Source organism: Alosa sapidissima, chromosome 18, assembly GCF_018492685.1.
Source record: "Alosa sapidissima isolate fAloSap1 chromosome 18, fAloSap1.pri, whole genome shotgun sequence".
NCBI classification, from domain to species: Eukaryota; Metazoa; Chordata; class Actinopteri; order Clupeiformes; family Clupeidae; genus Alosa; species Alosa sapidissima.
In genome coordinates this window covers 7503533-7530667 of record NC_055974.1, presented here as the reverse complement: position 1 = coordinate 7530667, position 27135 = coordinate 7503533, and the positions used below count along the sequence as shown (strand labels likewise).

At 42.8% G+C, this 27135-nt stretch overlaps 3 protein-coding genes across 14 annotated transcripts in view; 1 reads left to right on the top strand and 2 right to left on the bottom strand.

Moving 5' to 3' along the window:
* Positions 1-680: 680 nt before the first annotated feature.
* vps33a (VPS33A core subunit of CORVET and HOPS complexes) lies at positions 681-10263 on the bottom strand. Of its 2 annotated transcripts, none has more exons than XM_042070628.1 (13): positions 10097-10263; positions 9386-9451; positions 9156-9283; positions 8864-9050; positions 8555-8671; positions 8069-8243; positions 7430-7623; positions 4879-5005; positions 4679-4746; positions 4427-4564; positions 4107-4244; positions 3801-3969; positions 681-1244 (listed from the first exon to the last, which is right to left on the bottom strand). In XM_042070628.1, exons 1-13 carry the CDS (start codon positions 10196-10198, stop codon positions 1054-1056), a joined length of 1800 nt encoding a protein of 599 aa, XP_041926562.1. In that variant the 5' UTR covers positions 10199-10263; the 3' UTR covers positions 681-1053. The 2 variants fall into 2 exon arrangements, with proteins under 2 accessions (XP_041926562.1, XP_041926560.1); XM_042070626.1 differs by lacking the exon at positions 10097-10263 and adding an exon at positions 9636-9668.
* A 2460-nt stretch (positions 10264-12723) lies between these two features.
* On the top strand, positions 12724-16891 carry LOC121690463 (L-serine dehydratase/L-threonine deaminase-like). Its single transcript, XM_042071047.1, has 8 exons — positions 12724-12889; positions 13183-13384; positions 13892-13931; positions 14095-14234; positions 14490-14581; positions 15220-15447; positions 15845-15969; positions 16232-16891. The coding sequence occupies exons 2-8, from the start codon at positions 13232-13234 to the stop codon at positions 16426-16428; spliced, it is 975 nt and encodes a 324-aa protein (XP_041926981.1). The 5' UTR covers positions 12724-12889; positions 13183-13231; the 3' UTR covers positions 16429-16891.
* Positions 16892-21958: 5067 nt separating this feature from the next.
* LOC121689321 (probable E3 ubiquitin-protein ligase HECTD4) overlaps positions 21959-27135 on the bottom strand; it is a 70821-nt gene continuing 65644 nt past the window's right edge. For all 11 annotated transcript variants that reach the window (XM_042069024.1, XM_042069026.1, XM_042069029.1 and 8 more), the window contains 4 exons: positions 26613-26782; positions 25703-25898; positions 24219-24441; positions 21959-22442 (listed from right to left, as the gene is read on the bottom strand). In XM_042069024.1, coding sequence (XP_041924958.1) covers positions 22306-22442; positions 24219-24441; positions 25703-25898; positions 26613-26782 — 726 coding nt within the window. In that variant the 3' untranslated portion in view covers positions 21959-22305. The remainder of the gene's footprint in view (positions 22443-24218; positions 24442-25702; positions 25899-26612; positions 26783-27135) is intronic.

Here is a 27135-nt window from a genome sequence, read left to right as displayed (position 1 = left end):
TATTTTCACTGATTTATGTAGTCTATATAATTCGTATGTATATCTTATGTATTCAAATACTTTAATATCATAAAAAATAGTTTGCAGCACTGCTTTAAGTTTTAGAGGTTAAACACTAAAAAGAGTAGGCCTAATCTAAATTTAGCACACCAAGTCTGTTAGGTTTTCTTGGAAAACGCCTGTCTTTATGTCAATTCCCCCTCCTGGATCCCTGCTGATGCCCAAAGACTTTTGCATCTGACTAGAACATCGATCTGACCGGCAAAAAGGCAGCACTCCAACCCCTATCCACAGCGTGGTCAGTCTCAGCCACCGGAACAAGGAGCAAATGGCCTCTTAATTCAATCAGCGTCCTCCAGCATCTGATTATGATTGGCTAGGGCCCGACAGCGGAGGCCCATTATCGGCCGCTCTCGAGGCCTGTTAGCCAGCTAATTGGTTCTCCACAGGGCCAGACTGCTGACGGCTAGTGGACATGGCTCCAGATTCTCTATTCTCCCTGTTCCTTCATGTGCTCTGGTCCATGTAAGACTTATTAACTTGATGGCATAACCATTATGGATGGACATAGATGGATGAGCTCCATGTCTTCCTAAGAATGTTATCTTAATTGGTATTCAACAAGCTTTTGCCAAAATCTTTGGCGAAGGCGATTTGATATGCATGCTATGAAGGCAAAGTTTTACCAGGTGTTCTTTCTTTTATAGTTGTTATTAGTCAATTAACTCACAGGTAAGAACAATTCAGAATGGTTAAAGGCAGATGTTAAATATTCATAGTAGCCTAGCTCTCAAACTTCTCTCTCTCACTCACATGCACACATTACATAAGCATACGTACATAAAAAAAAACAAAAAAAAACAAAGACAGTGTCATATTAGGTAATATAATCTCACATGAATTCACATCTCTTTTTCCAGAAAGTTCCATTTACTTGCACCGACAGGCACAAAGAGTCAAGCTGGAGCAATCCATCACCGTCCTTTGCACCTTCTCATCATCTTCATTTATCTTTTTACATTTTTATTTCCTTTTTTGTCCTTTTGGTCCCCGTCAGACCTGCTGATCGGGTCGGTCCATGAGGGACTTGATCCAGCTGGTTCCGTTGATGAGCTTGGTGGTGGCGATGATGTACTCCATTCCGCTGTCCTCCATATGAGAGAGGAAACGCAGGGCGGCAATCTCGGCATAGGTCACTCCCCCCAGGAAGAACACCAGCGTGGTCCGGTTCTCGCCCTGCTGACCTGAGAAGCAGAGTGACCAGAACATGAGGATGGCGTTGGAGACACCAAGAGGCCTCACCAAGTCTGTGCTTGGCTCGCAACTCCTCGGAGTGCACCGGCCAACTATTCAGTATGCCACGCTGAAACACTCAAAATAATAACATAAACTTTACTGCTGATGACGCAAATAGGGTTAGGACAACATGGAATGATTGTCAGCATGTTTAATATCACTGAATTATTCAACATGCCAAAAGCCACTGCTACTTCTACTCTTAACAGTACAAACATTACATGCAGCAACACAGCAATGTATACTACTGTACATTTGTATCAAATACAAGTATAAATATATTAAAAGTGCAGCAAAATTGCATGTGTGAGACTTATGTTGTGATTTCTCAGGCATCAGTTTGGAACACAGTAAGCAAGGTAATCATACATGATTGTCAGAAGACCAGTCAAGATAAATGACTACTGAAATAGATGCTGATGCTGTGATGTCTGTGCACAAGCTCTAAACACACAACATGTTCAGACAAACAGCTATTGTTCTCACTAAGGACATCAACTTCAAATGATTTGTCTGTTAATTATCACCCTCTCTCATTGCTAAAAACACATGCTGCAACAAGCCCACGGACAGACTTAATTAACACAAGACCATCCAATATGTTTAAAATAAAGCATAATTCAAATGAGTAATGTCCACGTCTGAAATGTCAGGTTACTGAATCTATACTACTGCATACAGTGACCACATTTAAGGCAACCATCCAAGGATGCTTTAATAGATACATTTATGATACTACAAACTAGGGCTGCACAATTATCTAATCGCAAAGGCTAAACTGTTTAATTTTGGAATCTTAAACTGAATCTTGACACTGACATTCAAAAATCATATCGCAAATAGCAGAAAAATCTGTCAGAAAAATCACAATGAGATATTTTCCCCAAATCGTGCAGCCGTATCCCAAACCACTGACACACAATATAAATTGGGACAGAAGTATGAAGGTATATTGGGTGCAAAAGTGGCGAGCACATTTAACTGCAGATTTTGCATGTGCACACTAAGTCATAAATGTGTAACAGTAAAGTTGAAGTTGTACATATTTTTTTTTATTAACACAAAATAGGGGCTACGGGTTCACAAATCCTTTTTACAGTTACACAAATCCTATCCTGTGAGTCACAACTTTCAAGAGTCATGTACTCGACACTTTTGCTCCAATCGTTGCAGCGCAGTTGGTGCGAAACACATTTGCACATCCGTGTTTCATAATCTGAGAACATGCACAACATTCGTGCATTTGTAAACCCAAATGTGAACTAATGCATCCGAAGTTGTGCATCTGTGAAATAATTTCTCATTAATAAAATTCTGGAGAGATTGGAGCAAGTGTCCATGACTCTTGAAAGTTGTGACTCACAGGATTTGTGTTGACCTGACCCTAGCCAGATGAATGTCGTTCCGCTTAGCTCCGCCTAGCTTCACTCACATCCATCTGGGACCTCTTCCATTGAGAGTGATTTCTCCAACCAACTTTATGGTTTAGCCAATCAGGACGCAGGGCGGGAGTTTCATAGATGTGACATAGCGTAGAAGCGACTGTGAGTCTGTTATTAGCGTCACGGGTTGGCTTCGATGTGAGTGGTTGAAGTAGCACGTCAATAGATGACGGACAAGTGGCTAATTCAATCATATGCAAGCATTTTTTGATTAGGCCCAGCCTTCTGAAGCAACACTTCAATGGATCGGTTCCAGATGGATGAGTGGAGCTAGGCGGAGCGAAATTCATCTGGCTATTGCCAGGTTAGATTTGTGTACCTGTAAAAAGGATTTGTGAACCTGTAGCCCCTATTTTGTGTTAACAACTTCAACTTTACTGTTACACATTTATGACTTTAGTGTGCACATGCAAAATCTGCAGTTAAATGTGCTCGCCACTTTTGCACCCAATATACCTTCATACAGAAGACACACACACACACACACACACACACACACACACACACACACACACACACACGCTCTGTGTAAATCAGTGTTGCCCCAAACAAAACAGAGACAACACAGCAAACAAAACCTGTGCTTATCGGCTGCTAGCATATGGCCACTGGAGGCTCACATCTGGACAGGAATAATACGAGGTCATCCGTCTACTCTAGCAACAGATGACCACCCTGTAACAGGACCTTATCTGCTCCTCCCTCACTGTGTACACATTCTCCTCGTCTGTTTGTCCTTTGCTTTTTGTCACTCATTCTCTGCCAACTTCCACTCCCATTTGCCTATTCTGAACACTTTTCAAACCCGTGAGATTATTTTACTATTACACCACTGCTGTAATACTAATATCTTTATATAGTATAATATTTATTATATAGTAGTTTGCAATGTGTTTTAATATATTTGTTTATACAATGTTTTGCACATCTCATGTCTTATGTGCATTGTTATCATCTATGTGAATTGTTTCTGCTGCAACACTACATTTTCCCCTTTCTGGATGACTAAATGTATGTGTGTAAATTCGATTTCGCCACACAGACATGTTTCATGAGACTCACGTTTTTTGTGCAGGCCCGGGGGCAGCTGCTGTCTCTCCTCGAAGTGCGGCCCCGGGAGCATTTTCAGCACCTCCTCGATGCTCCTCCAGCCTGGCCGCGCCAAGACCTGCGTCAGGCGGACGCTCAGGGGAGCGTAGCCGCTGTACACGTACGAGATGTCGTTGGGATTCTGGGGGAAGGGACAGACACACAGTCAAGTCCAGAACAAAACAAGACAGCGCACAGACAGATTACTAAACCAATAGTTTTTAGGTTAAAAATAGTTTTTAACTATTCATGGCAATCTGCACTGTCTTGTGTATGCACCTGTTCATTGGCATCCTCCATCCAGAGTTTGAGGGTCTTGCGGATGGTGGGGTAGTTGTTCCTGGTGTTGGTCTGTGGTTTCAGCAGGCCAACCTTCTCCAAGTTGTTTAGTGTCAAGAGGTGCTCATAGCCATAACTCTGCAAAAATATTTTTAATGGGTTAACACACCAGAAGAAATGTTACACAACAGCATTCACGTGTCAGAACTGTAGTTTTTTTGGTTAATTGTGAGGAGAATAGAATTGAATGGCTCCAGTTAGGTCCATTCTAAGTGTGTTAATGTGAATCTTTGATGAAATGGTCACCATATTGACTCTACCTGCAGGATTTCCCTCTTGTAGAAGTCCAGCACCTTCTGCTTGAGGCCATTGTTGCAAACAGACTGCATGCAGACCAGCCTCAGGATCTTGAGGAGAGGGTCCTTCTGGGCAATGCAGTCCTCAATGTATGTATTGACCTGAGTCAGCACCAGCAGCACAAAATCAAACTAGTTTATTACAGTCCAATGCAGCACATTAACATGCATTGTAAACCAGATGACACACACACATACACACACGAGATATGCCACCTTATCAGTGTCTACGCCAGTCATGAACTCCTGCTCCACTGTTAAATTGTCAAAAAATGCTTCAGATGCTGTGGATGAGAGAAAAAGCATGCGATTTTGAGGTTATGAATGGAGGAATCGAACAAACATTTCTAAGTGTTTACGTATAGCTGAAGTATGGAAAGAATACTGAAAAGAAGCCAAGCAGTTCTTCAACTCACTGGTGATATCCTTGATGAGCTCAGCGATGGACGTGTGATTGGCCAGTGAGGTGCGGTCTGCCTGCATGTGGGGCAGCATGGACACAAACTGCTTGATCTCGCCCACAGTCTTAGCACTGTGCCGTCCCTGATGGAGGAGGAAGGGGAGAATGACACCATAGAGGTCAGAGGTCAGGTGAAACATTTCATTCAATGCAAGACATTTGTACTTTAAATAGAATTTTAGGAGCCATGATTACTCAGACTCGAATGACGTGGTAAAACTAATTTTAACTTGTCATTATAAATATCTAACTATGTGGGTCACATTACACTGAAAAGCTTCCCTGCTATTTTTCAGGAAAGCTTCATGCAATTGTTTGTATGTGACACAATCAAAATATGAAACTCAATAGTATATGGGTCAAGTTACCCTGAATGATTTCTGCCCTTTTTTTAAAGGAACCACACAACAACACTGTTGATACTGTAGCTACCTCCTGATGCATTTCACTGATCTACTGCTCTACTACTGGAACAGAATTCATCTGCACATGCCTGTTACTTCATTGACGTTCACACAGTTTTTAATGAATAATTGCGGTAATTAGCGCTGAGGGCAAACGTCTACAGAACTCCTGGATAATTATCACCAGGGAGAACCCATCCAGCTGGTTTGGAGGGGGAAAAATGGATTCAAATCAAGGCTTGTTACGTTGTTGAGGCTTGCTGTTACCATGGCAATAGATGAGTGCCATTAACATTAATTAACAATGAACAGGAAAAGGTTGTAGGACAAGTGAAAGTCAGATTCACACACACACGATGTGAAAATGGCAATCAATGAAGAGAACATTTCCAAACCATTAACATATCCGGTTAAAGCGATAACATAAAATGGTGACTCATTGTTGTTCAAGAGATAACATGATAACATAAACATGATTAGAGTATGTGTCAAAAGCTCTCAGAGGCCTTATGAAAGTCTAACACACTTTAGAAACTACTAACACTAAACTATATGACACTGTTACTGCCTGGTTCATTCAGATATACAAAACCAGACATACAAATCCAGCAGCAGAAGGCAAAGTCAAGATGTTTCATCGGTGACATTTCATAAAGCAGATACAACATAACTTCACTGAGGAAACCTGGCATCTTCTTATCTTTACTTATTAGGCTGATGTTTGCAAACCCAGGTCCTTATCCACTGAACTACCATCACCACATGGCATGTGGCCTTGTGTAATGGTTATGGTAGTTATGGTTACGCTTTTGTCCAAAGCGTCGTAATATACAAATATAAAACAATACAAATACAAAACAATATAATACTTAACATTTAACAGGGAACAAATTAAGATGTTGGTCAGACTATAATAAGGAGAATAATAAACAACCATGTCAATTCAATCAATAGCCTAATGAAATAAACAATGAAAAAAGGGAAAATAGCAATAATAAACAATAATGTACATTCAATCAATAATATAATAACAATAGCATGGTAAGACTACATTATGGAGAATATCAATAATAAACAACAATGTCAAATGAATCAATTAAACAGCCTAATGAAAATAAAACAATACTATACAAACCATAACACATAAGAAGTGCTTAAAGAACTAAGTGCATGTTGAACAGATATATCTTTAGACCCCTCTTAAAGGAGAATTCCGGTGTGATATTGCTATCAGATTCCAAAAATAATTCAGTGGAAATGCATGGATTCCAGTTTCTTCCAGTAGCAGCAACTGGAATCCATGCATTTCCACAGAATTATTTTTGGAATCTGATCCCTTATCATACCTGTTCATTCTTACTCGTCGCTCGACTTATCGTGACTAAATTCAAGATGGCTGCAAACGCTAAACTTCGTGAAGGTACTGTCTGTATAAATCGTCTTGTAAGTAAACTACCAGTGCTTTTTCAAAGTTCTCAATGTCTCGTTTTAAATGTCAGGGCCCTCGGAAGTCTACCAATGAAGTGTGGAGATACATTGAGCCTCGTAAATGGTGTAAAACAGTGATTTATTTGCATGGCTAGCCCGATGCCGAAGCACCACCATTGAAAAAGCTGTTGGTAGCATCGGCTAACTAGCGCCAGATTTTGGAGTGCAGGGGACAAGCCGTGATGGGCTATGAGACGTATGTTCACACTCTGTATCATGTTTCAACACACTTTAGATCAATATCACACCGGAATTCTCCTTTAAAAGACCCAAAACTATCACAGGAATGGAGAACACTGGGCAACTCATTCCACCAACATAGAACCACTGAGGGAAAAAAGTCTTGAATTTGACCTAATGTTTATGACTGGTCGACACAATAGACACCGCAGTGAGCAGTTGGGGATGTACGTCCTGATCATTGAATTAAAATAACAAGGAGCAGATCCAGTCAGTGTCCTATAGGCCAAAGTGAGACATTTCAATTTAATTCTGGCTACTATAGGGAGCCAATGGAGAGTAACTAGGAGAGGAGTTACATGTGTCCTCTTTGGCTGATTGAATTAATGTTTAATGCCCCACTACAGAGGTCAGGCACAGGGCAGGGGCTCTCACCTCGAATGCAGCCGAGATGATTTTGGCCTTCTTGCTCAGCGCTGCCCCCACGGCGTTGAAGTTCTTGTCCCGGATCTCGGCGTAGAGCTCCTCGGCCGAGTTGAGCGGCATCTTCTTGGGCTCGGTGGGCAGGTCCTTGGCCCCCTCACCCTGCTTCTTTTGGGCAAACTTTTCCGGGGGAAGCTTCACATAGCCTGAGCCCAGCAGGGATGGAGGAAGGAAAATATAACCAAATCAAGAAAAATGTCAAGACCCAGCTGTCTATACATGCGAGGGTCTATGACTTCTAACAATGCCTATACACTATTCCAGTCAAAGCTATTTTAGGCTATTCCAGTAAAGCAACACATAAAATACAAATTTAACCACACACTGGTTGATAGCAGCTTTGTAATTTCAGTACAGTAGCATGTTACATACAGATTTAACCACATAACCACCAATAGTGTCTACTGGTTGAATGTTAGCTTTGTAATTTTATTAATAAAGTGAAAACTCTGGAGAACTTCTGCAGTAAGAGATTTCAAATGTCTGTACATTTTATATTACACAGAGAATATAGAGAGAGATTAATTCTCCGAAAAGTAAACTGAGTGGGATATCCATGAGGTCAACTGGCCACGGTAGTTCTGTGTGTACCATTGGTGATGCCGTAGATCTCATCGATGAGGCCCTCGTAGGTGAGCTGGGTGGCAAGCGGCGTGAGCAAGTCCACGTTGCGGTCCAGCAGAAGCAGAGTGTCGAACACGGGCAGGATCTGAGTCTGGCTGCCCGCAAACTCCCGCTTCATCCGCAGCATCATGTTGGCCACGTGCTGCCGGGGAACATGAGGACAGGAGGGAGCCTCAGCACATTTGTGGTCACTCACCATGGGCCTGTTGCCTGCACATGGATTAAACCTAGTTCCTAGTTCATTGGAAATCTTCATTGAATTTCTCTTAGTCCAAGACTAGGCTCAATCCAGGTACAGGAAACCAATTCTCCAAACGGGAAACCAAAACGTAGCAGTTAAAAAGTTAAAACAGGTGGCCAATTCTTGAATTCTGAAATCTTGAATTGCATGAGGGAACTACTTTGAGACATTCACCTGACACAGTTGTAAACATCAGTGCTTTGTCCACTTACCCGTGCACATTCTCCTTTGCCAAAGATCTGAGGGATGGTCCCATAGAGGGCCTGCAGGGTCATAAGGCCTTTGGCTGTGTGGTACAAGCTGGTCTGGTCATTCTCCAAGTAACATTCCTGGAGAAAAAGAGGTTTTGATGTAACATCATAACCAGATTAAAAGAAAAGAAAAAAATACATCACAATGAGCAAAAAACAAAGATACAGAATATTTAAATGCATTAGATATGGTGAATGACTTGAAGTGGCATTCATCACTGACTGAAATGCCATTATGGGCTAGCACTGTTTGTCCCCTACATTACTAACCCTAAAAGCACTCTCGGACTCCATGGAGAGGAGGTCGCTGTCATATGGGATGAGATCCAGGATGTACTCGTCAATGTTGGTGAAAGCTCCCAGAACCCCTTGCTCTTTCAGCCGCTGTTCACAGAGCATGCTCCGACGCGGCACAAACAGAATGTTGAACTCACGAGGAGGCTGCATTTTGTCCTCACTACAATAAACAAAAGAACTTCAGAACTGGTCGAGGTAACAGTAAAGCCTACAACACATTCCAAGTAGTAGAATGAGGAGAGAGAGAAAGGCAAATATAGGTAACCTTAAGACATTCTCTGCAATAATGTCCATTAATTCCAGTCTTGGCCGCACAAAAAAGATAATGTTTTTGACATCAGCTGGCGGGAGCCTCCCACTCTTAAGGGTGAACATCTTCTCCACCTCATGTTCCTGTTGAGGGAGTTGGTTATGTGTGTGTTTGTTCCATAGTCTACAGAAATGCTCTCCTCTTATAATGCTGTGAATATGTAACATATAAAGACTTCATCTTACCTTCAGTAGGGAATACTGGGCAATCAATCCAAAAGGCCCCGTCAAGTACTCGTCCCATACAATAGCCTAAAAACAAGAAGGAAAATCTGTTTTGCATACCATATTAAAGGTAGACCCTTTCAAGAGAGTTCCATTATCAGCATCATAGTTGGCCCCACAAGACTTCCTTTTTAACATTCCATATGTTATCTTAATGCAGAGGAAGTAGATTGGGGCCCAAATAGAACGTTCAAGCATTGTTTTTGTTTACCTTGTTGAAAGGGTCCATAACAGAGCCTAGTCTTTTGCTTCCATGACTTGGCATAATTAGCCTATTAGCCAACATTAGGAGCATGTACTTGGACAATAAAAAGAAATTCATTGAGGAAATAGAAACAATAATTGGTGACGTGATGGCATTATTGACAATCTATTCATTTAATCTAACAAATTGGCTGAGAAGTGAAAGTTAACTGATCACTTCCCCAAACATCGGATCTGAAAGTCAACTGATCACTTCCACAAACATATCAGACAATTCAAAAAACGAGAATTCACCATTCGCCATGTTGTCTAGATAAGATTATTGTGGGACTTCATCGTTCATAACAGGTTTAGAATGTTATTTGTGTGGCCAACCAACCAGCTAGTGCTACATGCTAGCGATAAAAAAAGAATGTTCCAAGCTCTAACGAGTCATTCAGATACTAAAGTTACAGCTCAGTGTCATACCTTGCTTCCCGCACATTTGTCCAAAAATTCTCGAAGTTCTTTACGCGCTGCTTCTCTTAAAATGTTTAGATTTACTCGTCCACAGGACAAGTGCGCCGCCATGTTTACAGTCTCAGCAACAGCCTAGTCACATGACCTAAATGACAGTCATGTGCTTTGGAGCCGCCACCCACATGCACTTCTAGCAGAGAATGTCTAATAAGGCTTCTAGTCTCGCAAAGACGCGTAAAGTTGGAGACGTCGAATATAAAATGGGATATTTTTTTATTTATTTACACAGTCCAATTTATATATCATTCAGATAATCATTAGGCCTACCGTGTGCACGTACGGTGCGATTTCGTTAAAAAAAAGGTAGTTCAGCGAATCACACAACTTAGGTGAAAAATAATGTCTCAACTCTTACCAGTGGTGTGGCCAAACATTCGATATTGTTTGGACAGGCGAGGGTGCAACGAAAAACCATCAAATTACCACTAGATGGTAGTGTTGTATTAGGCTAGGCTACTCTAATTCTGTTATTTTATTTCTAAGCTAGCCTACACCTGCCACCTGAAACAACTTCGCAATGGTATGAACCCTTGTTAATATTACTATAAAAGCACTATTATTATTTTTTAATGTTTGCAATGATTTCAGAAATAGGAACAGCTGAAACCACCTTTTTGCAACGTATGCAACCAAACGCAAATAATGAAAACGGTTCAGTATTGTAGGAGTATGGACAATCGAGCTATGCGCTCATATTTTTGCAAAATAACATAGACTTACGCAACAGGTTTTCACCAAAATGTGCTTTCAACGCGTAGCTACAATGACGCACGCGTCGTTGATAGCATATAGTCGAGAAGGGTTCTGTTTCTGTGCACATACAGCCATGGACAACCAAAACATTTGCATTGTGTACTTTACATTTCAAAGTACACAGTTAGCCTATCACAATAGGGTAATTTGATTTTATCATTCACAATACCCATAATATAATCGTTATCAGGCACAAAGACTGACGTCCCAGATAGCAATTTCCTTTGGGCCTTTAGATCCGTCTGTAGCGGTCATACGGTATCTGACTGTGGGCCGGATCTGCTCCTGATAGAGGTTTCAGCTCTGCTAGCAATGCTGCTTTATCACCGGTTCACAGATTTGTCCCAGGTTCGATTTCCGCAACTCAACTGGAAGTCAGGAGATGCGTTTAAAATACAAAACGCTGATTCGGCCCAAATCTGGATTACGGATATGAGCCGAAGGACCATTTTTTCCACAGCAGACCAGGTGGTTGTAATAATTAATTAAGGTGCTGGTTTGCTAAATTGACGGTTTGCTAAATTGTCAGATTTTTCAGGATAATTAATTACCAATCACATTTCAAAATAAAGCCGGCTGATATCTGATAAACGGGTCCGTACCACACACAATAAGCGGACCCGTATTGCATATGATAAGCAGACCTGGAACACGTCAGTAACACAGACTATCATACGGAACTGGGCCAGTTTAGCCCTTATTGGCACCAGATCCGTCAAACGGACCCAGACCAATTTTGGACCGATGTGCGTTTGGACGCCGGATCAGGTCCATTATGCAGATCCGTGCCGGACGTTGTGGTAGGTGTGGCCCAGTTCCGTCCCAGTGTATGTTTGCTATCTGGGTTCGTTCTGCATCGCCAAATTTATACAAAAGTTAGTTAGGCTAGTTTAGCCAATAAATGGAATGGGCAATGATAGCCTATTCATTAGGCTGTGCCAAGACGTTACATCATAGGCCTACCACTTAAGAGATTTCTCAACATTGAAGTCTGCAAGTTCTTAAAATGTGTGCAGTCATCAGGTTGGGCTAGATTTGTTGATTGTATGTCAAGTTCGTCTAATATTCACACTCTTAGAACATCGTGTGTCTAAGGAAAATCTTTCTTACAACCACCTTCTCACGCCTGCCCCCCACCCCCAACCTCCAGCCGGATCAGTCAGGTTTGAGTCGTCAACATGACATTTGCTGCGCTAGGCCGTCCGTCTGCGCTTCCTCAGTCTAGACCCCCTTTTGGTAGTGCGGAGCCAAAATAGAAGCGTCCCTTTTGGTAATGTCCAGGTATTGCAAACTATTACTTGAACATCACATTTTAAAATATTTCTAGTCTTAAACATGACTTACAACATTTAGGCTACAGAACGCCGACCATTTTATTATTATTTATTGATTAATGGATAAAAAACAATCTCCTTTAATTAGTTGGTTATTGCTGTCCTGAAAGCGTAGCCTAGCCTTTTCACTTTTAAACCCACATTTTCACAGACTTCACGACCCTGCAACTAGGCTACTATTTTCAAATTCCAGCGACATCCAGCAAAGTCTAAAACCGTAAAGCCATTGCCTCCCATAAACTTACTACGGATCACTACGGATCATCACCATTTCATTGGCCTAGGTCAAAGAAAAGGCAACCTAATCTAGCATTTCTTGTCATTTTTAGATCACTAACGCAATAGATTCAGCGTAGATTTCATGGAAATAGGCACCTTTTGTGCCAAAGGGATGGAAATTCCTTATTCTGATGACCCTCAGTTCCTTGGCGACCTCATGAACTTCTTATGACATCAAAAGGGAATGAGGCGTGGTCTGGAGGTGTGCGAAGCGGTCCCGAAGACGATTGGTTGTCCAAGTTCCATCTGTCGCACTAACTCGCACTCGGACGACTCAATATAAACCCACGGGTTTGTGATGAGGGGCACACTGGATTGGAAACTTAAAAGAAACGGAATATTTGCGCTCAGGCTCATCCCGAGTTCTACTTGTCAGGTAAGACCATTTCTCATCCATTTTTCGATACTGTTCATTTCCTGCGTCTATTAGATAAAAATATTTGTTGGTCAAACAAATGCATAGCAAAATAATTGTTTTTTAACCACGGGATTCCAGTTGGAAATGTATATATTGTTTTTAGCTTTAACATTTTTTAAACAGTCATAACCAAGTCTTCCATTCACTGCTAAATAACAACCATCTTTACTAACTTCAGATATCTGGATCAGAAAGGCCATCATTGCATCATTGCATATGTTTAATAATTAGGCACTTCCGTCCTCTGACAGAAACTCCTTTGGGCAATTTTTGTTGAGTGCCACTCATCTACCTGACAACATGAAGACCAAGCGCTCCCTTCACGTGGTCACTCCTCTGCGAGAGAGCTTGATCCTGTCCAAGGTGGCTGGCACGTCCATCTACCTGAAGCTGGATTCCGCCCAGCCCACCGGCTCATTCAAGATCAGAGGCATCGGACACCTGTGCAAAACGGTAAGAGACAACTACCGCTGCCTGCTCACTGCGGATTCAATGTGTTACATCACAAACTGCAAAGTGGAAAGTTAAGGAATATAGAAATTGAAATGTAGAATTATGATTTTTGGTTATTAGTTTTTAAGTGACCTGAAGTGACAGTGTAGGATCAGTCATGGTTGTTTACCAAATGGCTGTTGCATGTGCAATGGGTAATGAAAAGACCCAAGTCTGTTGACATGATGGTAGGGGCGAGGGGGGAGGGGGGGTGAGTGTACTGGTTCAGTGTGTTCCAGTAACAACTAGTCCAGACCAGTTTGAGACGGGTGATTTAGTCACCATGGCCTAGGTAGTTGGCATGGGCACACTTTGGAATTTGAGTCCCAAAAAAGGGGGATTGATTGAAGGATTGATTATTAAGCTCTGTAGGGCCTCTGTTGTTTTATTAGCCCCAATAAAAGAGTGGCGCTGTGATTCACTGCCTTCTCTTCTCTTCTCTTCTCTTCTCTTCTCTCCATCCTGTAGTGGGCAGAACAAGGATGCATGAGGTTCATCTGCTGCTCAGGTGAGGCCGCCTCTGCTGGGACTCACAAAACTGCTTATTGCTTAGAGAACAAAAGTAAAAGTCAACTAAAAAAAGTCAACAGTGTGGGCACTTTTACAGAGTATACTGTCTAATGGCCATATCTGACTTGTGTCATAATCATCTCCTTTCTCTGTTACCACAGGTGGTAATGCTGGGATGGCAGCAGCCTACTCTGCTCGTAAACTAGGGTTGCCCGCTACCATTGTGGTGCCCAGCGTCACCCCTGCCCAGACAGTCCAGAGGCTCAAGGACGAGGGGGCAGACGTGATCATCCACGGCAAAGTGAGTAATGGCCAGCCAGCTGACGTTATTTCAGTACCAAAAAGAACAATAAGCCACTGTTGCATTTGGTGATGTATGGACATACATGCTTTCACTTTAACTCAGTTTTATTCAAAGCATCTGACTAAACAAACTAAAAAAATACTTCAGAGTGACTCAAACATGATTATGATAATAAACTAGCCTGAAAAAACACAGGCTCCTAATGCAAGCTTCCAGGTGTCTAATGTTGCTCTGTGTATTCCCATTGTACAGGCTCTTAATGAAAGCATTGAATACGGCCAGCAGCTCGCAGCTAATAACCCAGACTGGGTCTTCATCTCGCCCTTCGACGATCCCCTTATTTGGTGAGCGCTTATACAGACCACTGTATCTGTATCTGTCATTCACACACTGACATGAGATACTGTATCACTGCACTTTGAAACACCTCCTACTGCATTGTACTCATTGGTACAATAGAGTCAGTCATCATAAAGATAAGGGGAGGTGAAGATAGTAATAATAGCTAATATAGTATTGATAAGGGGTTTCCTAAAGTGCAGTTAAGGGAGGATTGTGACATTGTGCAAGTACAATCATGAAGACAAATTACTCTGCTGAAGAATGTATTTTCACTACCCTGAGTGAAGCACAGCTGCAGAAAAACTGCCTCCATGACGTCACTGATACCCCCTGTAGATAGCTTGGGCCAATTTGTAGTGTTACATAGATTACATTTAGTGTATCTGGATCAGTGTTTTTTTTTTTTTTTTGCTTTTCCTTTGTAAGTCTTATACATTTCATTTACTTTTTTACTGGTGTGGTTCTTTTTAACAAAACAACCCTTGCATTAGTGAAAGTGAAAGTTGACTTAACAGTCAGTCTTGACACTGCTGGGGCAATGTGTTATATATATGAAATAATCAGAGGCGATGTGTTATTGATATGAAGTGATCAGGTTTCTGGACGTAGACTCACCTGTTCTTGTTGTCTGTGTTGGCAGGGAGGGCCACACGTCCCTGGTCAAGGAGCTGGAGTCCGAGATGGAGGAGAAGCCGGGAGCGGTCATTCTGTCCGTCGGGGGTGGGGGTCTCCTGAACGGGGTGGTGATGGGCCTGCAGCGTGCCGGCTGGGACGACGTCCCCATCATCGCCATGGAGACCGTGGGGGCGCACAGCCTGAACGCCGCCATGAAGGCCGGAGAGCTCGTCACGTTGCCAGGCATCACCAGGTGAGGACACCTCACACGTGTCACAACGCACACTGGACCAGTGAGAAGGAATACAGAGGGTATAGTCACAAACATGTTATTGCGTTTCAGAGATAAAAGAACAAAAGTCAGTGGTCCCCAATGTGTATAATGGGCAGAGTTCTAAGTCTAGCATGTCACATGCTTGCATATGTATAGGGCTGTGACATGTCACATTTAAGACTGCCATCATCATTCAAATAAACTCCCAATGTGTCACCTTATTTTTCTCGGTCAGACCTTAAAGTTAGAGGAAGCAGTTGCACAGCTCATTTCCTTGACCAGCAACTAAAAGCAAATCACACAAACGTAGTAGGGTCGTTTTCTGTACTGGAAGAAATGTTTCCTCTGACCTCTCCATCCTGCTCTCTCTCTGCAGCATTGCCACAACGCTGGGCCTGACCCGGGTTTCTGCACAGACCATGAAGCTGGTAAAAGAACACACAGTCTACTCCATGCTCGTCACGGACCAGGAAGCCGTACATGCAGCAGAGCGGTTCGTCGGTAAGTGCAAAGCCTGTAGAAATAAATACCCAGGCAAAAAAAAAAGGATACAGGGAGGACCACTTCTTCCATAAATTAAAATGTTAAATATCTTTTGACCATATTCTGTGGGCGTTAGTGAAATTAGTTGCTAAAATATCATCTGGTCCCACCCACTTCCATAATTGCTGCCAACTGACCACTCAGCAATATTTCCACACCTATGTCCATTCACTGGTGCATCTAACAGCATCTCTCTCTCTCTCTCTCTCTCTCTGTCCAGACGATGAAAAGGTGTTGGTGGAGCCGGCCTGCGGGGCAGCCCTGGCCGCCGTCTACTGTGACATTGTCCGACGGCTGCAGTCGGAGGGCAAGCTGGCGCAGCAGCTGGGTCCCGTGGTGGTTGTGGTGTGTGGCGGCAACAACATCAGCCTGGAGCAGCTCCGCCTCTTCAAGAAACAGCTGGGCATGAATTTCTAGAGCTGGGGAAAAAAAAAAACCCTGTTGTCTTAACTCTCTGGGAACAAAGACTGACAACTGACCCCCCAAAATCATTCCAGAAATGTTGTGCCCCTTGACTTGACCCCAAGTGACCATCCTACTCTTCTTGAAACAGCTTTTTGTCTGGCTGGACAAATGTACACTTTGTCACTATCAAATGGCTTTATAAGATGATGTGTGTTGATGTATGAAAGATTAACATCAAATAGCTAACTGACATTATTTAATGTTTTTTTTCACTGGACTTATATGTGACTGCTCATAATCTTTTTGAATGTTTTGTGTAGTTGCACAAAAAATATTTAGGTGTGTAGATATGTTTTATAATGCACGTGTCGGCCTCTGAAATGAATGGGGCTTTACTGTACTGTTCTTTCTCTCTATTTTTGTACATGTTCTATTTAAAAGGAAAAAAATAAATAAATTATACTGCTCTTAAAAATGTGCTTGGTTTGCTTTGCATATACAAAGACCGACTGTAAGATTAACTATAAGGCAAGGTTTTACCCTTCGTATGAATTAATAACATATTTAAAGAAAAAAATGTCAAACCTTTAGATGATTAATAAAGGGAAATTACCCCATTCTTAGGATGAAGGGAAGGTTAGAGTATAAGAGCCTTAAATGTGTGCGTAAGCAGGTTGACCACGTAACAGTCCCTTCTTATCAGGGGAGATTGAGAACACCTGATAGCAAGGAAATCTAGTACATTTGACAAAGCTTTACAAAAATATTGTGATAAACTAAAAATAACTGGCTACATAAGGTTGTTTGCACTTAGATGATTGACTAGCAGGACTAGGACATTTGTTTGTATAACATAAAAAAAAGAATTAAGGGCCTCATAATTACATGCTGCCAATAGTGACACAGGTGTTGCGTGGCAAGTATGGTATCTTGACAAAATGGTTAACAACTACAGTAGGAGTCAGGCTGAATGAAACTGCGTACAGATGGTTGCAAAAGTATTCAACCCCTTTGAAATTCTTCACCATTTTCAAAACTTTAAAAATATACCAACATATTTGTTCAATCAGTGCTATTATTATGAACATTAATATTTTCTATGATTTTCAAGAGTATTTCTTCTGGTTAAGATTAAAAATGAATACATCTATTAATCAATCATGTGCGATTTGCATAGGGAATTAAAGGCGCTCTAAGTGATGTTACGCCATTTCTAAGCTGAAACATTTGTCACATACAGCAAACATCACCTCACCATCCGCTAGCTGCCTGTGCCCTGAATACACTGTAAAAAAATGTGGTTTCTGTGGACAGCCCAGGCTCCAAAAGCGGCAACAAAAACAACCTGGTCCAGCCTGGACCATAAAAACATAAATTGTTAGAGCCTGTCAATGTTGAGATGTGCGTTTAGGAGTTTCAATTGCACGGGAGGGAGGCGGAGGGAGCTAGCTCTGTTTTATTTGAACGTCAACAGAAGTGATGTTATCCAACATCGCTTAGAGCGCCATTATTTTGAGTTCTAGATGACAAATTATTCTTACAGTACAGAACAGTACAGAGGCGCCACTTATTTGACCTTAACTGGCTATAATTATAACAGAACAGAAGTGAAGATCAAAAAGACAAAGTGATTCAAATGATTTTAAGGAAAATACAGAATTTTTTTTCTGACATTGCAAGTGATTTCCTATGTCCAATTGAACAGTACACCCAGCCCAAGGTAGAAGTTGCGACACACCACCCAAATGCTTTATAGAAAAGGTGGACTCCCAGAGGATGATATTAACTAGGGACAGAAGCCACCACAGTCCAGCCATTACCCCAAAAACTACAGAGTTCAGCAGATAAAACTGAGGTGCTGATAGGGGTTGATCATAAGAGCTATCCCATATCCCAACTGGATTACAGTGGAGGATGGCAAAGGGACATAATCATTTAAAAGATCCACATTAAAGCATTTTGGATTGTGCTGAAGATATTGGGAAAGGTTTTGTGGTCACAGGGCATTGAAATAGACCTTTTTGGCCAATCCCCAAAACACTACATGTAATGTAAATCTAACCATTGCATGAGGCGCAATTGGAGCGGCTCATTAACTGTAAAGGGACTATTCTAGAATGAGTCAAAGCCCTGCTAAAAAATAAATAAAATAAAAATCAACTAATAGTCTTTAGCACTACAATGCAAGACCATTATCCGTCAACCTAGACATTTTGTATAAATTCTACAAAGAGAAACTGGTGGAAAATACAACCGAACAATATAAAAAGCTGGTAGGGTCTCACATCAAATTAATTAGGTTTGTTACCATCAAAGGGGTTCTTTTTACAAATGTTAATGTATAGGGGTTGAATACGTATGTAAACAGGATACCCGAGTTAAATAATAAATCCAATGAAAAACAAATATATGTAGATCTCTTTTCTGATCAGGATAATGGTGATGATTTGCTGTTTCGAGATCAATGTTTACAATCCACTGTGCTCTAAAGATAACTCAGTAGAATGGTTTTGAACAGTTTGATTGACAGATTTATCTTCACTACTGTCATGCCTCAACTGATAAATCCCTACCAATGCCAAAGGGTCAATTTACAACACCAGATGTGATCAATGATCTGGTAGTTACTGGGTAGCTACTCTGCATCTGCTTATGGGAGTGATTTATCATATTTTAAATGCTTACTCATAACACATAATACTATGAGCTTTGATGCCATACACATTTAGGTTATTCATGTTGACATGAAAACACTCCAGTTAAATATGAACTGGATTATTTTCCTGCATGATAGCACAGTGGAATCAGATTTCCAAAAATGTCCAATTCCAAAGTGTGTGGAATTGAATTACAGAGAGAGCATTAATTCCAGTGTTGGGTCAATAGGTCACTGCCACAGAGATCCCGTGAAGCCAAGCCCACAACCAAGCCATCAATTCCTGTAAAGTGATTGCTTGAGAGGGGACTGCCCCTGAAGGGAGTGCAGAAATTACGACAGCTGGTGTGTGTGTGTGTGTATATATATATGTGTGTCTCTCAGACAGGGCAGTAAAAAAAAAAAAAAAAACATTCCTAGAATACCATCCAGTGACCTCTCTACTGTAAATATAGGGTGTGAGGGACAGCGTGCTTGACAGTGACTTGCAAAGTAAAAACGGGGGTCTAAAATAGGGAGCAACTAACATGGGGTACGGTGGGTTGGGGTGTGGTGGGTTGTTACCAGCTAGAACCGGCCTGCTTTAGAACCCAGCACCATGAAAAGCCTTGAGGGGCCCCCCTAACACTTCTGACATAGTCCTTTTCATTATCTTTGTTAACAACTGAGGTCTTACATAACATGCTGATGAGAAACGGGAACAAGCACTCACGGAGTCAGTTGGGGGGAAAAACCCTTTAGTCTGGGACTACTGAGTTGAACCAAGATGGACACAACATGTCCATCACACCCAGCACACACATTCACACTAAATAAATCAGGAAGGAACATGCTGTGCAGGAAATTAGCACAATCTACCCACAATGGATAGCTGTTAATCAGACACTCAGGGAAACAGGACAGCCTTACAACAAGACATCTTTATTGTTGTGACACAGAATTCCTGAACTCCATTTTGTCTTTCCATGTTTGTTTGTGTGTTTTTTTTGTTCTTGTTCTTTAATTACCTCCAATACAGTCCATTTGCCCGTTGGCACGCAGGACTCCAGATGAGCAGAGGCAAGACAGGAAAAACATTTTAAGTTAATGCAACCATAAATAATTATAATAAATATCAAGTAAATGTACAGCACACATCCACTCATCGGTTCACGGCTTTGCGCAGAGGTCCCTTTGTTTTGTTTTGTTGTTTTGTTTGTTTGTTTGGCCTCTCCTTGTGTGACCCCATGTAATACAGTACGGGGCCAGAGAGAGAGAGAGAGAGAGAGAGAGAGAGAGAGAGAGAGAGAGAGAGAGAGAGAGAGAGAGAGAGAGAGATGAGAACGGGCGCGAGATAGAGATGGAGATAGAAAGTCAGTTGAGGAGGTGGGAGGGGGGGATCCAAACTAGCCAGGGCTGACCACTGAGATCACCTTTTCAAACTCCGAAAACAGGGATGAGTGGACAGCATTGCTACCCCCTATTCCCCAAAACCCTTTTCCTCCGGGTCGGTTGAGAGGGGGATTCGCTGGACACCTTTGGTCAGCGCCAGTGGTCTCCTCCAGGTTGAGACATCTCCACTGGGACTCAGCACAAATGCTTTTTACCAAGAGTATAAGAGTGAATGGTAAAATCCTTTTTCGCGATACAATAGTTTAAAGCCGTATATTACTGTTTATCTGGTGCTCCAAACAAAAGGGGGAAAAAGAACAGAACTCCAACAAAAAAAACATTAAATTGAAAAATAAAACCTTAATATATATTTTTCTCTTTACCCGGGGTTAGGAAAAAATGTGAAATGAGAAAAAAGTGCAAACACCCCCCCCCCCACACACACACTTTAAACACAGAAGCGTTTTAACATGTGTAATTATTTAAACACCTAAATATTTTGGTTTTCAAGAAAGAAAGAAAAGTTAAAAAGGCACCCCCCCCCCCCTCCCCATGTCCCGGCCTGAAGTGTGCGTGAGGCCCGTTCAGTTCAAGTGTTTCAGGAGGGAGGGGGAGGTCGGTGCGCCCGTGTCCAGCAGCACGTGACCAGGAAGAACTCTTCTCTCCTAGGGCAGCAGCACAACACTGATCTAGAAATCCAACTGAGGCAGATCCGGCAAACTGATACCACCCCCCCCGTCCCCACCCCACCCCACCCCCAACCCCACTCCACTCCAACCATGCCCCCCCCCCCCCCCCCCCGCCCTTGGAAAAGGGCCTGAGCAGGACTGAACCTGGCAACCTCCGTCAGACAGTTCAGAGGCAAAAGTTATCTGGCAACACTACGTTGACTCAGCAGGGCCGGCTTGGGCTAAAAATCTCTTCACAGCTGCAGCGACCAGTAAAAGAAAAAATGTAAAACAAAAAGAAAAAAAAAATTATAACAACTCAAGTAGCAACAGAATATATTACTATAACTTCTCTTTGTACATTTCTTATATACCCTCTGTATAGATGAATAAAATATATGCACCCTTTCAATATAGGCAGATAGTTTTGTCCTGAAGCGGCACACCTCGGAGAGCTGGTTCTGTACAGGGTCTTATACATCTAGTCCACATGCTGTAGTCAGAGTCGCAAAAGCCAGTGCTTAGCGGGACAAAGTTCCTCTGGGTTGTGTGGGGTTTAAACCCATGGCAAAAGGCCCACTGCCAAAGCCTCTTCCCCAATAGGCACTCCATCACGCGGTCAGTTCTCCACCTCAATCCATCCCCTGTTTCTGGCCTTTGCACTGCAGTATACTGGCTGTAAAATAGGCATGTCAACAGCCCCCCCACTCCTGCATTTAAAGCTGAGAATCAACATTGCACTGAATAAAAAGGCCTGACGCAAATAAAATTGTTGAGAGCGACAGAGAGGGGGGAGTCAGGTCGGAGGGCGAAAAAAAGAGAGGGAAGAAAGAACAAAGGGAGAAGAGGTGGATTAAAAAAAAAAAAAAATAGCGATAGAGTAACAGACGGTGGCGTTATCTTTCTTTCCTTATCCACCTCCTTGAGCTGAGCTGAGAAGATTCATCAGATGAGAGAGAAGAACAGTCCGATATCAATCCAGCCATTTGGTCGCGTCCAGTTTTGGTATAAGGGAAACAGCAGGAGCGAGGGAACAAACGCAAGAAACAGTAAAGACTCCAGTAGACTGCACTTCTGTTGCCTCCTCGTCGGGGGCCGTATAGAGTCCTGTTGGTGGGAGAGGATGAGGGTGTGGGTGTAGGTGTGATGGGAGGGTGGGTGAGGGGGTAAGAGAGGGGGGGTGGGGGGTTGAGGTTAGCCACTGAGGGGGTCCTCGCGGTAGTGGATGGCGTAACGGAGCTTCTCCAGCATCACGTCCAGAGAGGAGTACTGTGGCAGCTTCACCATGAACATGCAGGTCTCCACGCGGATGTAGCGCGAATCCGGCGAGCCTGATGAACACACACACACACACACAAAATCACCATAACAATTCAATCTCAACACAAAAAATAAGCACATTTCACTCTAAACGCAACTTCTACACTAATAAAGTATCTAGCATTTATCACATGCTAGATAGCTGGTGTGATGGTAGGGCTAATAGACTGAAGTAGGTCGGTTGGTATAGGGTCCAACGGACATATTTTGTCAGTGTGGATTTCACATGGAAGAAATACTGAGGATGACTGCTTTAAAATCATACGGGCTCTTCAATTTCACACAATCTTTGAATACAGTTAGGATCCTCAGGCAAAGATATTGTACAAAACACATAATAATTGAAACCCTAATTCAAGTCCAGTGCATAATTATAGAGAATTAAGAGAATCATAAGGCTATGTATCTTGAAGTTCGTGTGTGTAGTAACAAACTTGATGTGCCTAAATATCTTCAACCTCAAGTATGCTGCTAATGAGGAATTCGAATGGTTATTTAGACGACGTGAGCTTCTCCTTAATGTGGAATGTAGAAGGGAATGCTACAAGGGAATTCAAACACACCTAACACCTTACCATTTATTGATGTCATTGTGGTGACTATGTGACACCTGACGGTGCATTGAGGCAATGATAATTGTCTCGTCGGCTAGTTTTACTTAATAAATTAAACAGCCACGCTCACAGTTTATAAATGGTTAGTAGTGAGAACCAGATAACTCCGGAATCTCCTCTAGTCTTATTTTTACTGCCTTCAAAAGTTTCTTATATCAAAAAGGAGATATCAATTATTAACAATGACAAGGCAGCTGGAATCTGCCACTTTCTCTCTCTCCCCCCCTCTCTCTCTCGTGTGTTTTTATATGAATATATTAAATTGAATAAATACACAATCAACATCAACATCAAGATAACTTATTACTGTATCAGTTTCTGTTTTCTATCCTTTTCCACTTGATAAAATCCATATTTATTTCCATCAATCCATTTAGAAAAATCTGAGGCACCTACGATTCTAAATCTGATCAGACCCCATTGTGAGTTTCTCTACCAAATTTGATGCTTTTATCATAAAACAATCAATTTTTATAAAAGAAATTGAGCTTAACCACTCTATTATTGTGCTTGCAAACTGGATTAGAATTGCGGACAGCTTCTGTACCGGCTGCAACCATGCATTAACTTTTAACGTCTAAGTGTCCTGGACCATGAAACAGTATCTTCTTTTTGTTCAGCTGAATGTCTTCACAATTCACATACAGTAATTTTATGTAAGCCCTTGTTTCTTCACTTAGTCTGCATGTTACTGCAGTGCACTGCCCAGCTGATAAACAGTCTCAAGATTTCCTTCCTTGAAAGGAAAAACTCACATCTCCTTTAAAGTACAATACGAGGCTCTGTGGTGCAGATAGCTAACTGCTAAAACGAGGGACACTTTGAGCTGTGTGATGACACTGCAGCGGGTGTTCTTACCAGCTGATAGTGGAGGAGAGCACAAAACGTGCAATGGGACGAGATAGTGCCGAATAGGGCTGTGTGTGTGTGTGTGTGTGTGTGTGTGTGTGTGTGTGTGTGTAAGGACGAGTAAGCATTGTGGATGGAACATATTTAAATATATACACACATAAAACTATCCCAATCACTTGCCACTCACATACTGTATAACTGGAGAGTCAAGCTAGCTAAAACCCCATAAGCTCCATAAAACACAGATAGGCAGACACACAGAGATACACATGTACTTGCTCTTAATCTCTCTCCCTCACACAAACACACACACAGACTCACCGACGGCACCATCAGGAGGGGCGATTTTCATGGGGTAGGGGGGCACGTGGGCAGTGTCAGGGCCGCCGTCCTTGCAAGGGCAGGTGAAGGGGATGCGCTCCTGGTTGCAGGCAAACTTGATGAACTTGCACAGCTCCTCCTGGGTGAACATCTCCAGAGCCGTCCAGAAATACTCGATGTGCTGGTCCGTCTCCATCAGACCCACCTGGTACATGGTGTGAGCCTGAGGAGAGGGGGGTCGGGGGTTAAGCTCAAATAATGTGTTTATTATAAACTAAATTGTGTTTATATTAATATATTATTCTAACATTATATATCTATTATATATGACAACTTTGTTGTTCCTGTGGCTCATCAGGTAAGAAAGATGCAAACAGCTAAATCATCAATTTCCAGGCAGTACTGGTTGGTTCAGTGAGTACATAGAAATATAAAAATAGCTATCCGGCGTGTTCAAGAAAGGTTGAGAGAGTGATAGGAGATAGAGCAATAGGTTGCTATTGCTATGTAGAAAAGACTGGTTTGAACCAAAGAGAGTCATAAATACTGTACATAACTGTGCGTGCTAATGGACCGGTTATCAGGCCATTGCCCTGCATGTACTCTAACGGTAATCCTCTTCAGGACTCACACTTCCTTGGTCTACCTTTGTCTCCTTGACCAATCTTTTATGAACTAGTTTCACGGTGACTTGGGTGACAGGAGAATTCTCTGGCCGATGTTTGATAACTCTCCTCAGGCTCACACTTGACTTGACTTGACTTGATAAGCGCCTGGTATGATCTGATAGTGTGGCTGTTGAGTTGTAAAAGAGGGGGAGCCAGAGAGAATATGTTCCAGAGGTGAACGTTGTACACTGTGAACGTTGGTACGCACTCCTTTCACTCAGATGGCTGGGGGGGACAGGTGAGATGCCATGGAGATAGGCACCATGCCATTCAATGAGACAATTACACAAGATTCTTACGCAGATCTGAACAAGCACACTGGGGCATCGGTGACTGGGGGTGTCCGCATGCATTCACTTAAAGGAGAAATCTGGACGATTTATAGATGGATCTTGATCGCTAGACGCCGCCAAATACTGTCGATAGGAAAAAGGCACTTTTAGATGATGCCCCCAGACCTAGCATTGTAGCTCAATGGAAGTACTGGCTATTAGCTGCAGCTACTCCAGTTCGGTAGCACCGATATTGGTCATTATTTTTCCTATCGACAGTACTCTGTGACGTCTAGCCATCAAGATCCATGAAAAAAATCGGCCGGATTTCTTCTTTAATGGAAAAATGGAAGCAACTGTTCCATGGAATAAGCAAGTACCCTGTAGTGCTCAACACACTAATAATGTAACAGAGCTTTGTGATGGTGAAACTCTTGGAAATATAAGGAAAGGCACAATATTAAACACCATACTTACCATGAAACACTATGTTTATCGATATAAATAAGATACAGGCGAGGCGAGTGGGCTGCTGAGGGCTCACCTTGAGGAACTCCAGGTTGATGTAGGGCAGGCCGCAGGTGCGCAGCTCCATCTCCAGCGGGCTGAGCATGGTGAGCAGCTGCAGGGGGATGATGGAGCTGAGGCCCGCCCGCACCGCCGCCATGCACTCCGCATTCTGCAGCTCCCGCAGACGCAGCGCACGCACCGCCCGCGCATACACGTCCTTATTCTCCCAGCTGGAGAGCACACACACACACACACACATACAGACACACACACACACACGACACACACACACACACAGACACACACACACACATCACACACCACACACAGACAGACAGACACACACACACACACGCACAGACAGACACACACACACACACACACAGACACACAGACAGACAGACAGACAGACAGACAGACACACACACACACACACACACACACACACACACAGACACACACACACACACACAGACAGACACACAGACACACACACACACACGCACAGACAGACACACACACACACAGACACACAGACAGACACACACACACACACAGACACACACACACACACAGACAGACACAGACACACACAGACAGACACAGACACACACAAACACACACACACACACACACACACACACACACACCACAGACAGACAGACACACACACACACACACAGAGAAACAAAATACTAGTAGTGAGTTCCCCAGACACATACACTCTCATTGGTTAATAAAACTACAAGCAAACTTATATTGGGCATAATATATGTTTATGTTTCTTGGCAGACATTTTTGTCCAAAGCGACTTACAAAAATAGCAATCAACATTACATTAGCATAAAAACAAAATGTTTAAAGTTTATTTACTGATGACCCTTAAGGTCAGCAAACGCATAAAGGTGGCACCACACTTCTCCAAGTCCACATCACTTCCGTACCTGACCGCCAGGTGGCGTCCACCGGAACACAGCTCCACCTCCTCCCCGGTCATGGTGATGTAGGTGAAGGTGCAGCAGGGCCTGCTGGGCGAGTCGGGACTCTCGCCGGACGAGTGGTTCTGGGACGCGATCTCCGCACACAGCGCCTCCAGCTCCGCCTCGTCCGTCACCTGCGGGGGAGCAAAGGTCAAGGTTGAAGGGTCAGGAGCAGGGCGAGGGCAGCGGTGAGGGAGGAGTCCAGGGAGCAGAGGGGTCAGAGAGGGAGAACTAGCGGTGGGAAAGGGGTTTGATGATGATGACTACAGTGGACATAAAGAAGACGGGGTGGGGGGGGGGGGGGGGGTATTTTACAATTAATTTACAATTAATTAACTCTCTTTGGATTCAATTTCCCACATTTGATAAGTCCCTGTTTGATGATGGGTATGGTGTCTGTGTGTGAGCTAGTGTTGGAATGAGCTGGTGTAAAGAGAGAGAGAGAGAGAGAGAGAGAGAAGATGCAGTCAGACAACACCCGAGGACT

Bases quoted from the DNA above. Each gene is read 5' to 3' on its own strand.
- LOC121690463 (XM_042071047.1), top strand. From the start codon at position 13,232: ATGAAGACCAAGCGCTCCCTTCACGTGGTCACTCCTCTGCGAGAGAGC. The intron at 15,448-15,844 runs GTGAGGACACCT...CTCTCTCTGCAG, and splicing joins ACGTTGCCAGGCATCACCAG to CATTGCCACAACGCTGGGCC. The intron at 15,970-16,231 runs GTAAGTGCAAAG...CTCTCTGTCCAG, and splicing joins TGCAGCAGAGCGGTTCGTCG to ACGATGAAAAGGTGTTGGTG.
- vps33a (XM_042070628.1), bottom strand. From the start codon at position 10,198: ATGGCGGCGCACTTGTCCTGTGGACGAGTAAATCTAAACATTTTAAGA. The intron at 4,565-4,678 runs GTGGCATATCTC...GTGCTGACTCAG, and splicing joins CTGGCGTAGACACTGATAAG to GTCAATACATACATTGAGGA. The intron at 4,245-4,426 runs GTAGAGTCAATA...ATATTTTTGCAG, and splicing joins ACAAGAGGGAAATCCTGCAG to AGTTATGGCTATGAGCACCT.